Below are 12,159 nucleotides of genomic sequence, written 5' to 3'. Positions count from 1 at the left end.
TACCAGTTGTGTTTCTATAGTTCAAGAAAAGGAGGATAAAGAGATCGAGATTGGGACATAAAAAATATTTCAAGAATAGTTGAAAACTTCATAAATTTAGTAAGACACATAAATTTACATAATCAAGGAGCTCAGTTAAGATAAACTGTGGGAAAAAAGCTGAAATATATCATTATCAAATTATTGAGGACCAAAGACTTGAATAATCTTTTTTAAAATTTAATTTTATTAAAAAAAATTTTTTTAGGCGAATGAAGTGAAGCAGTCGGAGTAAAGACAGGATTTAAAAAATCTTAAAAGCAGCCACAGGAAAAGGACACATTAGGCTTAGGGTGATAGCAGATTTTTTTAAAGTTTTTTTAAAATTAATTATTTTTTAAAAAATAGAGATGGGGTCTCGCTATGCTGCCCAGACTGGTCTCAAACTCCTGGCCTCAAGTGATCCTCCTGCCTTGGCCTCCCAAAGTGCTGGGATGACAGCAATGATCCACTGCACCTAGCCTGATCATAGACTACTAATCAGAAACTGAAACAGCCAGAAGTCACTGAAATGACATCTTTAAAGTTCTGAAGGAAAAGTCCAATCAACCCGGTGAAATTATCCTTCAGGAATGAAAGAAAATAATAACATTCTCAGCTAAATGAAAATAAGAGAATTTGTACCCAGCAGACCTATTCTCAGAAAAGTGCCAAAGGAAATTCTTCTGGGTGAAGTAAATGTAAAAAGGACACAGGGAACTTCAAGACTAGAGAGCAAAAAAAAAAAAACAATGACACTGGGTAGACATAAAAGACTATTTCTGTTCTCTTAAGTTCTTTAAAATATGTAAGAATACAGAAAGTAAATGTTAAAACACTACTAATAGGCCAGGCGCGGTGGCTCACACCTGTAATCCCAGCACTTTGGAAGGCCGAGGCGGGCGCATCACGAGGTCAGGAGATCGAGACCATCCTGGCTAACATGGTGAAACCCCATCTCTACTAAAAATACAAAATATTAGCCTGGCGTGGTGGCGGGCGCGTGTAGTTCCAGCTACTCGGGAGGCTGAGGCAAGTGAATAGCATGAACCCGAGAGGCAGAGCTTGCAGTGAGCTGAGATCGTGGCACTGCACTGCAGCCTGGGTGACAGAGCCAGACTCTGTCTCAAAAGAAACAAAAACAAACAAAAAAAACACACTAATAATATGTAGATTATATGTTTCAATGTATGTAGATTATATGTTATAAATACAACAACCGTAACACAAAAAGAAGATAAAGAGACCTGTATACACTTACTAACTGGTCAAACACTAACTCTGGACTATAAATGGTCAAGCATGCACATTATTATCCTTACAGTAACTACTAAAAATAAAAATAAACAAAAAGATACAGCCAAGAGACTACAAATCTTTTTAGATTTATAGATACAGAAAAAGCAAGTGACAACATTCAACATCCAATCTCAGCAATTTGAACTTTGTAAACCTGTTAAAGGACATCCATGGAAAATGTAAACTAGCATCATACTTAATGGTGAAGAACTGTTTCCCTTGAGATCCGGGACAAGCTGAGGATGTCTGCTCTCACCACTCCTACTCAACACCGTCCTGTAGGCCTCTGCTGGGGCAATGAAATAAGAAAAAGAAACGGCATACAGATGAGAAAGAAAGAAAACTCTGTTTGCAAATACCATGACTGTCGGCATAGAAAATCCTAAAGAATAAAAGTTTCTGGAATTAATAAGTGGATTTAGCAAGGCTGGAGGGCATAAGATCAATATAAAGTCAGCTGTATTTCTGTATCAGCAATCAACAACTGGAAATAAGCACCATTTACAATAGCACCCAAAATTATAAAATAGGCCGAGGCGGGCCGATCACGAGGTCAGGAGATCGAGACCATCCTGGCTAACACGGTGAAACCCCGTCTCTACTAAAAGATACAAAAAATTAGCCGGGCATGGTGGCAGACGCCTGTAGTCCCAGCTACTCGGGAGGCTGAGGCAGGAGAATGGCGTGAGCCCAGGAGGCGGAGCTTGCAGTGAACCGAGATCGCGCCACTGCACTCCAGCCTGGGTGACAGAGCAAGACTCCATCTCAAAAAAAACAAAACAAAAAAAATGTGTGCAGAACCGGCCAGGTGCGGTGGCTCACGCCTGTAATCCTAGCACTTCGGGAGGCCAAGGCAAGCGGATCACAAGGTCAAGAGATCGAGACCACAGTGGAACACTGTCTCTCCTAAAAATACAAAAAATTAACCGGGTACAGTGGCGGTTGCCTGTAGTCCCAGCTACTCGTGAGGCTGAGGCAGGAGAATGGCGTGAAGCCAGGAGGCGGAAGTTGCAGTGAGCAGAGATCGTGCCACTGCACTCCAGCCTGGGCGACTCCATCTCAAAAACAAAAACAAACAAACAAAAATCTCAATGGCATTTTTCTCATAAATAGGAAAATCCGTCCTAAAATTCATATGAAATCCGAGGAGACCCCAAATAGCTAAAACAGTTTTGAAAAAGAATAAAGTCTGAGTAGTCAAACTTCCTGATTTCAAAACTTCTTGTAAAGCTATAGCAATCAAAATAGTGTAGTATTAGCAGAGAAACAGATATACAGACCAACAGAGTAGAGAACCCAGAAAGAAAACACTTGCATGTATGGTCAAATGATTTTGACAAGGAGACCAAGACCCATTCAATAAAGAAGAAATCATCTTTTCAGCAAATGGTACTAGAAAAACTGGATATCCACATGCAAAGGAAGAAGGTGGATTCTTACCTTATAGTACATACAAAAATGAACTGAAAATGGATCAATATTTGCAGTGATAAATATGCTAATTACCTTAATTTGAGCATTAAACGTTATATACATATCAAAACACGACTTTACACACCAGAAATATGCACAAATTATTACATCAATTAATTTTTTTTTGAGACGAGTCTCGCTCTGTCGCCCAGACTGCAGTGCAGTGGCAAGATCTTAGCTCACTGCAACCTCCGCCTCCCAAGTTCAAGCGATTCTCCTGCCTCAGCCTCACAAGTTGCTGGGATTACAGGCATGTGCCACCACGCCCGGCTAATTTTGTATTTTTAGTAGAGATGGGGCTTCTCCATGTTGGCCAGGATGGTCTTGAACTCCCTACCTCAGGTAATCCGCCCACCTCCACCTCCCAAAGTGCTGGGATTACAGGCATGAGCCACTGCGCCGACCTAAAATTTTTTTTTTCTTTTTGAGACGGAGTCTCGCTCTGTCTCCCAGGCTGGAGTGCAGTGACCGGATCTTGGTTCACTGCAAGCTCCGCCTCCCGGGTTTACGCCATTCTCCTGCCTCGCCTCCCCAGTAGCTGGGACTACAGGCACCCGACACCTCGCCCGGCTCGTTTTTTGTATTTTTTAGTAGAGACGGGGTTTCACTGTGTTAGCCAGGATGGTCTCGATCTCCTGACCTCGTGATCCGCCCGTCTTGGCCTCCCAAAGTGCTGGGATTACAGGCTTGAGCCACCGCACCCGGCCAAAATTTTTTAATTTAAAAAAATTTTTTTAAAATTTTAAACAAAGGATCAAAGACTTAAACATAAGACAAACTATAAAGCTCTTAGAAAAAGCATAAGGAAAAAGCTTCATGACATTGAAATTTTTTTTTTTGAGACAGAGTCTCATCCAGTTGCCTAGGCTGGAGTGCAGCGTCACAATCTTGGTTCACTGCAACCTCCGCCTCCCGGGTTCAAGCGATTCTCCTGCCTCAGCCTCCCAAGTAGCTGGAACTACAGGCATGCGCTACCATACCCAGCTAATTTTTTTGTATTTTTAGTAGAGGCGGGGTTTCACTGTGTTAGCCAGGATGATCTCGATCTCCTGACCTAGTGATCCACCCGCCTCGGCCTCCCAAAGTGCTGGGATCACAGGCGTGAGCCACCGCACCCAGCCTAATTTTTGTATTTTTAGTAGAGACGGGGCTCCTCCACGTTGGCCATGCTGGTCTCGACCTCAGGTGATCCGCGCCTCAGCCTCCCAAAGTGCTGGGATTAGGGCGTGAGCCACCCTGCCAGGGCATGACATTGAATTTGATAATGATTTCTTGGATCTCTGATACCAAATGCACAGGTAACAAAAGAAAAGAGACAAACTGGACTTCATTTAAAAACTTTATGCATCACAGGACTCACCAACATCACAGGACTCACCAACAGAGTAAAAAGACAACTCACAGAATGGGAGAAAATATTTGCAAATCATATATCTACCAAAGGATTAATATCCAGAATATATATAAAATTCCTAAAACCAAACAAAAAAATCTCATTCAAATATGTGAAAAGGATGAGGTGTGGTGGCTCACACCTGTAATCCCTTTGGAAAGCTGAGGCAGGCAACCCAGGAGTTTGAGGCCACCCGGGTAACACAAAGAAACTCTGACTCCACAAAAAATACAAAAATTAAGTGGGCATGGTGGTGGCATGCCCGTAGTCCCAGCTACTCGGGAGGCTCACCTGCGTCTGGGAAGGTGAAGGCTGCAGTGAGCCAAGATAGTACTACTGCACTTCAACCTAGGCATCAGACTGGGACCCTGTCTCACCAAAAAAAAAAAAAAAAAAAGAGAGAGAGAGAGAGAAAATGACTGGAATAGATATTCTTCAAAGAAGACATACAAATAGCTAATAAGCACATAAAACCATGCTCGGCATCACTTATCATTACAGAAATGCAAAATAAAACCAGAATGAGAGACGACTTCACATTTCATAGATGCCAGACGGAGGGAGGGAAGAAGGAAGGAAATAAATTGGCAGGGATGTGGAGAAGTTGCAACTCTGGTGCACTGCTGATAGGAATGTAAAATGCTGTAGCCAATAGAAAAAAATAGTATGGTGGTTCCTCAAAAAAGTTAAAAACAAAACTACCATATGATGTATCAATTTCACTTCTGGGTACCCAAAGAACTGAAAGCAGGGCTCACAGAGATATTTGAACCCCCCATGCTCATAACAGCATTATTCACAACAGCCAAAAGATGGAAGCAAGTATATGTCAATGGATGTTAGAAAAACAAACTGTGGGCTGGGCGTGGTGGCTCACACCTGTAATCCCAGCACTTTGGGAGGCCAACGTGAATGGATCAATTGAGGTCAGGAGTTCCAAAACCAGCCTATCATGGTGAAACCCCATCTCTACTAAAAAACACAAAAAAATTAGCCAGGCTTGGTGGTGCTTACCTGTAATCCTAGCTACTCAGGAGGCTGAGGCAGGAGAATCACTTGAACCTGGGATGGGGAGATTGCAGTGAGCTGAGATGGCGCCATTGCACTCCAGCCTGGGCAGCAGAGTGAGACTCCATCTCAAAAAAAAAAAAGAAAGAAAGAAAGAAAAACAAAATGTGATTTACATATAAAATGGAATATTATTCACCCTTACAAAGAAAAAAAATTTCTCATACATCTTTTTTTTCTTGTTTTGTTTTTGTTTTTTTCTTTGAGATGAAGTCTTGCTCTTGTATCCCAGGCAGGAGTGCAATGGTGCCATCTTGGCTCACTGCAACCTCCACTTCCCAGGTTCAAGCGATTCTCCTGCCTCAGCCTCCTGAGTAGCTGGGATTACAGGTGCCTGCCACCACAGCCAGCTAATTTTTTTTTTGTATTTTTAGTACAGACCAGGTTTCACCATGTTGGACAGGCTGGTCTCAAACTCCTGACCTCAGGTGATCCATCCACCTCAGCCTCCCAAAGTGCTGGGATTACAGGCGTGAGCCACTGCACCTGGCCCTTTTTTTTTGAGATGGAGTTTTGCTCTTGTTGCCCAGGCTGGAGTGCAATGGCACGATCCCAGCTCTGCCTCCCAGGTTCAAGCAATTCTCCTGCCTCAGCCTCCCGAGTAGCTGGGATTACAAGCATGCGCCACCACACCTGGCTAATTTTGTCAGGCTGGTCTCGAACTCCTGACCTCAAGTGATCCACCCACCTCGGCCTCTCAAAGTACTGGGATTATAGGTGTGAGCCACCGTGCCCGGGCAAAAACATTACGCTAAGTGATATAAGGACAAATACTGTATGATTACATTTACATGCAATACTTAAGAGTAGTCAAATTCATGAAGACAGAAAATAGAATGGTGGTTGCCAGGGGCTAGGAGGAAGGGAGAACGGGGAATTTATTGATTACTGGGCACAGAGTTTCAGTTTTGCAAGATAAAATGTTCTGTGGATAGATGGCAGTGATTGTACAATGTGAATGTACTTAATGCCACTGAACTGCACACTTCAATTGTTAAAACGATTTTAAAAATTAAACATTCAGATATGATTTAAAAAAAAACACTGTATGGTTCCACTTGTATGAGGGAGTCAAACTCATAGAAACAAAAAGCAGAATAGTGGCTGCCAAGGACAGGAGGAGGAGCAGTGCGGAATTGTTTAAGGGATACAGAATTTCAGTTTTGCAAACCGAAAAGGTCTGCATATTGGTTGCAACAATTGAACTGTACACTTAGAAATGGTTAAAATGGTAATTTTTTTGAGACAGAGTCTTGCTCTATCGCCCAGGCTGGAGTGCAGTAGCGTGATCTTGGCTCACTGCAACCTCCCAGGTTTGAGCGATTCTCCTACCTCAGTCTCCAAAGTAGCTGGGATTAGAGGTAACCGCCACCGCGCTTGGCTAATTTTTTATTTTCAGTAGAGATGAGGTTTCATCATGTTGGTCAGGCTGGTCTTGAACTCCTGGCCTCAAGTGATCCGCCTGCCTCAGTCTCCCAAAGCACTGGGATTACAGCTGTGAGCTACCGCACCTGGCCTAAAATGGTAAATTTTGTTATGTGTGTTTATTTATATATTTTTTGAAATGGAGTTTCACTGTTGTTGCCCAGGCTGGAGTGCAATAGCGCGATCTCAGCTCACTGCAACCTCTGCCTTTCAGGTTTAAGCGATTCTCCTCCCAGTCTCCCAAGTAGCTGGGATTACAGGCATGTGCCACCACACCCAGCTAATTTTGTATTTCTAGTAGAGACAGGGTTTCTCCATGTTAGGCAGGCTGGTCTTGAACTCCCAACCTCAGGTGACCCAGCTGCTTCGGGCTCCCAAAGTTCTGGAATTACAGGCATGAGTCACTGCACCCAGCCATGTTATGTGTATTTTACTACAGTTTTTAAAAAGTGTTATACATGAATACAGAAAATACACATGGAAGATTTACACACACACACACGGAATTTGTTTTGTCTTCAGAGTTCTCTTGGAGAAGGAGTGGGAGAAGCGCATTTAGTTCACTGATGGTACCACCTGTGTGCCTGATGTAACACCAAATGGTTCCCCCAAAAGAAAATTACTGATTATCCTAAGTGAAATGACAAAAGCTTTTGAAATTTATCAGCTCTAGAACTGAATCTAAAAAACGTGGGCTATTTTTCTTCTCCTGTAAACTACTGATATATGACGTTTTCCATTTTAATAGGTTGAACTCATTCCAAACCAAGAAAAGGAATTGGACACTACAAGAACTCACAGAATACGATCAAGCCACTTTTGCCTCAAGCAAACACAAACATCAAAGGACTTCATTGATCAACTTTATAAAAAATACTTTAACTTGTAAACCCTACTTTTCATCCAATTTGGTCTGAATTCTGGGAGTGGGGGTGATGCGATAGGTCATACAAACTGGGACTCCAAGAAAAGATTTTTAAAACCCCATTAACTTTTGTTCCTTACTCGAGAAGGGTCCCTATGTCTAACTTTCAGTTGTTTCATCTACAATACTATCATCCTCCTTTAAATCCAAACCCAGCTGAATATCAATACACGGTTGCTACGAATGTAGCAACTATCATTTCACCATGTGTCACTCTCTTCCTACTTAAGAGATTTACTTACTTGGTCAACTTGTGGCTTTTCATTGCTGTGAGAAATTCTCTGACAGTCTCAGGACTCTGGTGTCTGCATGGTGATTTTGATAAGTATTTTAATGTCTGGGAAAAAAAAAAAAAGAAAAAAAGCCAAGCATAAGACAAAGAACCCTGAATGAGAAAAAAGGAAACGCAACGGCTATAATTAAAATTCTAAAATTTTGTTTTAAAAATCCTGTACAGGCCAGGTGCAGTGGCTCACACCTGTAATCCCAGCACTTTGGGAGGCCAAGGTGGCCAGATCACCTGAGGTCAGGAGTTCGAGACCAGCCTGACCAACATGGTGAAACGCCATCTCTACTAAAAATACAAAAAATTAGCTGGGTGTGGTGGTGCATGCCTGTAATCCCAGCTACTAGGGAGGCTGAGGCAAGAGAAACACTTGAACCCGGAAGACAGAGGTTGCAGTGAGCCGAGATTGCACCACAGCACTCCAGCCTGGGCGACAGAGTCTGAGACTCTGTCTCAAAAAAAAAAAGGAAAGAAAAGAAAATAAAATCCTATATAAAACAAAGAGGCATTCAGGAGAACCAATCTTCATGTAATTGGAATTCCTGAAAGAGAAAATCAGTAGCTAGAACAAGAAGAATAATTAATGAAATTTTAGAAGAAAATTTTTCCGATTTCAAAAAAAAAAACTCAATCTGACAATTGTGCTATCATATTTTAAACAATTTTTTTAAAGAGGGGGAACCCAAAGAATAAAATAAATTGCCATGAGTCTACATGGATATATATGAGTGAATAAAATCATGGGTAGAAAGATACAACTTTTACTTTTTTTTTTTTTTTGAGACAGAGTCTCAGAGTCTCGCTCTGTTGCCCAGGCTGGAGTACAGTGGTGTGATCTCCGCTCACTGCAAGCTCCACCTCCTGGGTTGACGCCATTCTCCTGCCTCAGCCTCCCCAGTAGCTGGGACTACAGGCACCTGCCACCATGCCTGGCTAATTTTTTTGTATTTTTAGTAGAGACGGGGTTTCACCCTGTTAACCAGGATGGTCTCAATCTCCTGACCTTGTGATCTGCCCGCCTAGGCCTCCCAAAGTGCTGAGATTACAGGCATGAGCCACTGTGCCCAGCCAGAAGAGACAACTTTTTCTCATGGAAGAATTCTATCTCATATGAGCTGGGTGCAGTGGTGCACACCTGTAATTCCAGCACTATGGGAGGTCAGGGCAGGAAGATCACTTGAGCCCAGGAGTTTGAGACCAGCCTGAACAACACAGTAAAATCTTGCCTCTTAAAATAAAAAAAAAATTGTATCTAATAAGCATAGAAGGAATGAGAACAATTTTAAAATCACTCTCAGGCAACTGTACCATAGTCATAATTACTGCAGGAAAGATCCACCAATGAATGCTAAAATTGATGGTTAAAAGCTTAAGGAAGGGTAGGCTGTTTTCCTAGCCTCAAAGCATCTCCCACAAAATATTTTTTAATTACTGTGGTGGTTTTAACACATATACACAAATTCTTTGATATCCCTCCCTTTAAGAGGTGAAGCTTAATCTCCCCCTTCCCCTTGAATATGGGCTGAACTTGGTGAATCCTTTCTAACATAATATTGAAATGAAGAAACAGTAGCTTTACAGTGGAGAAACCGGGCAGATACCATCTTAACCAAATGACCAAAGTTAACAATATCAGCCATAAGAAACATCGACATCAGCCAGGCGTGGTGGCTCACGCCTGTAATCCCAGTACTTTGGGAGGCAGAGGCAGGCAGATCACAAGGTCAGGAGACTGAGACCATCCTGGCTAACACGGTGAAACCCCGTTTCTACTAAAAAAATACAAAAAATTAGCTGGGCATGGTGGCGAGCACTTGTAGTCCCAGCTACTTGGGAAGCTGAGGCAGGAAAATGGCGTGAACCCAGGAGGCGAAGGTTGCAGTGAGCCGAAATTGCGCCACTGCACTCCAGCCTGGGCAACAGAGTGAGACTCCGTCCGCCCCCCCGAAAAAAAAGAAACATCAATATCATGTACCCTGAGATACCATGACATGAGAAGGGGAGATCACCTCTGTGGTACTCTTCCTCAAAAGCCATAGGTTCTGGGTAATCATAAGAAAATATCGGACAATCACAAATCAAGGGATGTTCTATAAAATACTTGACCAGCCCTTCACAAGTGTCAAGGAAGACAAAGGAAGAGTAAGGACACAGAACAAATGACATGATGGGGACATGTTAACTAAATACAAAATGGTATCCTCAACTGAACCCTGGAACCCAGAAGATAGCAGTGGGAAAACAGGGTATTCAAATAAAATTTTAGCTTAGTTTATTTAATAGTATGTACCACTGTTAATTTCTTGGTTTTGATCACTGTAACATGGTTATGTAAGATGTTAACATCAGAGAAAACTATGGGAAGGGTACACGAGAACTCCCAGCACTGTCTCTACAACTTTTATGTAAGAGAAAAATGGCTGGGTGCGGTGGCTCACACCTATAATTCGAGAACTTTGGGAGCCCGAGATTAGTGGATCACCTGAGGTCAGGAGTTCGATACCAGTCTGACCAACACGGAGAAACCCCTTCTCTACTAAAAATACAAAATTAGCCAGGCAAGGTCGTGCATGCCTGTAATCCCAGCTACTCAGGAGTCTGAGGCAGGACAATCGCTTAAACCTGGGAGGCAGAGGCTGTGGTGAGCCGAGATCACACCATTGCATTCCAGCCTGGGCAACAAGAGCGAGACTCCATCTCCAAAAAAAAAGAAAAATGATTTCAAAATAAAGGTTTTATTTTTTTTTTAATTGATTCGCAATGGTCTGATATTTTCTCATGATTACACAGAATTTGTGGCTTTTGAGGAAGAATACAGATATAATTTGGGAGGAATTATAATTACATATTTTGGGAGGAATCTGAAACTTTATAAAATAAACAATAGCCTTAAGAGTCTAAGTCCCCACCACTTTGGAAAGATGCGGTGATAAGATAGCTTGAGCCCAAGGGTTTGAGACCACCCTGGACAACAACAAAAAAATTAGCCAGGCATGACGGTGCTTGCCCATAGTCCCAGCTACTTGGGAAGCTGAGCTGGGAGCACCACTTGAGCCTAGGAGGTTGAAGCTGCAGTGAGCTGTGATCCCCTTTCAAGGAGAAGTGAGGGCAATGTTTTACACTATTCCTTCTAATTCTGTAGCTGGCTAAACTCTACACTTGACCAAACTCCTCCCACTTTTATAAACAGAATAAAAATCAGGTTACAGTAAAACTATTCAGATCAGATAAAAGGCGATCTTGATTTTGGCAGCCAGTCATCAGCAGAATAAACCCCCCTCCCTCAGTGGTACTTTAGGTAGGTCTGCCAGAAGCCCAGGCTTACTTCATAGGTGATAGTGTTCAAGTTCTGTTGTCCAGAGCTGTGTTTATTCTTTCCACTTTCTTTACGCTGTTCTTTCAGATCAGTTAGTAAATGAAACACCTAGGAGGAGATACAAAAAAGATGTTTATGAATAAATTTGAGAAATATATCTATCCAAGGTCAGTGGTTTTGAAGGATAAACAGGAAAGTGTAGTACTTCCTTTTACCCGCCCATTACGCAGCTTCCAACTCTTGGATTTGAGCAAATATGAGTCCCAGAGGCAGATGACATAAAAAAAAAAATGCTCTTTTATATAAGCCAAATAATCGAAGTTCATTAATTTACTTAAAATTAAAATTAAATTACCTAAAATATTTCAAATATGGCCGGGCGCGGTGGCTCACGCCTGTAATCCCAGCACTTTGGGAGGCTGAGGCGGGCCTCGTCAGGACTGAGGTCAGGAGATCAACACCATCCTAGCTAACATGGTGAAACCCTGTGTCTACTAAAAATACAAAAAATTAGCCAGGCCTGGTGGCGGGCACCTGTAGTCCCAGCTACTCGGGAGGCTGAGGCAGGAGAATGGCATGAACCCAGGAGGCAGAGGTTGCAGTGAGCTGAGATCGCGCCACTGCACTCCAATCTGGGCGACAGAGCAAGACTCCGTCACAAAAAAAAAAAAAAAAAAAAATTCAAATATTTCTGATCAATATACACATCACTAATCTCTTCTGATCTCAAAAATAGACTATTTGAAAGCAAATTTTCTTAAAACAAATATTTTGTTAAAAAAGAATTCTGCTTCTTTAGTATAAAAATCTAACATAGGCCGGGCACAGTGGCTTACACCTTTAATCCCAGCACTTTGGGAGGCCAAGGCAGGCAGATCACGAGGTCAGGAGATCGAGACCATCCTGGCTAACACAGGGAAACCCCGTCTCTACTAAAAATACAAAAAAAAATTAGC

At 42.3% G+C, this 12,159-nt stretch overlaps 2 protein-coding genes across 16 annotated transcripts in view; one reads left to right on the top strand and one right to left on the bottom strand.

The window, feature by feature from the left end:
* RABGEF1 (RAB guanine nucleotide exchange factor 1) overlaps window positions 1-12,159 on the top strand; it is a 1,203,668-nt gene that overhangs the window by 221,462 nt on the left and 970,047 nt on the right. The gene's annotated exons all lie outside the window — the stretch shown is intronic.
* The window catches only part of LOC117072931 (DNA-directed RNA polymerase III subunit RPC9-like), a 38,391-nt gene that overhangs the window by 10,507 nt on the left and 15,725 nt on the right, over window positions 1-12,159 (bottom strand). Inside the window, exons 3-5 of one of the 4 annotated variants that reach the window (XR_004433015.1) lie at window positions 11,213-11,311; window positions 7,844-7,938; window positions 1,514-1,606 (exon numbers count right to left, since the gene is read on the bottom strand). Coding sequence is in view for 3 of the 4 variants with exons in the window: in XM_033193422.1 (XP_033049313.1) it covers window positions 1,579-1,606; window positions 7,844-7,938; window positions 11,213-11,311 (222 nt within the window). In the remaining variant the exon portion in view is untranslated. Of the gene's footprint in view, window positions 1-1,186; window positions 1,607-7,843; window positions 7,939-11,212; window positions 11,312-12,159 lie in introns of those variants that run through there. The other 3 variants (XM_033193423.1, XM_033193422.1, XM_033193424.1) reach the window with 3 other exon arrangements.

This window comes from Trachypithecus francoisi, unplaced genomic scaffold, assembly GCF_009764315.1.
Source record: "Trachypithecus francoisi isolate TF-2019V2 unplaced genomic scaffold, Tfra_2.0 Lachesis_group4, whole genome shotgun sequence".
Classification (NCBI taxonomy): Eukaryota; Metazoa; Chordata; class Mammalia; order Primates; family Cercopithecidae; genus Trachypithecus; species Trachypithecus francoisi.
The sequence above is the reverse complement of the archived record's forward strand: the minus strand, read 5'-3'. Positions and strand labels throughout refer to the sequence as shown.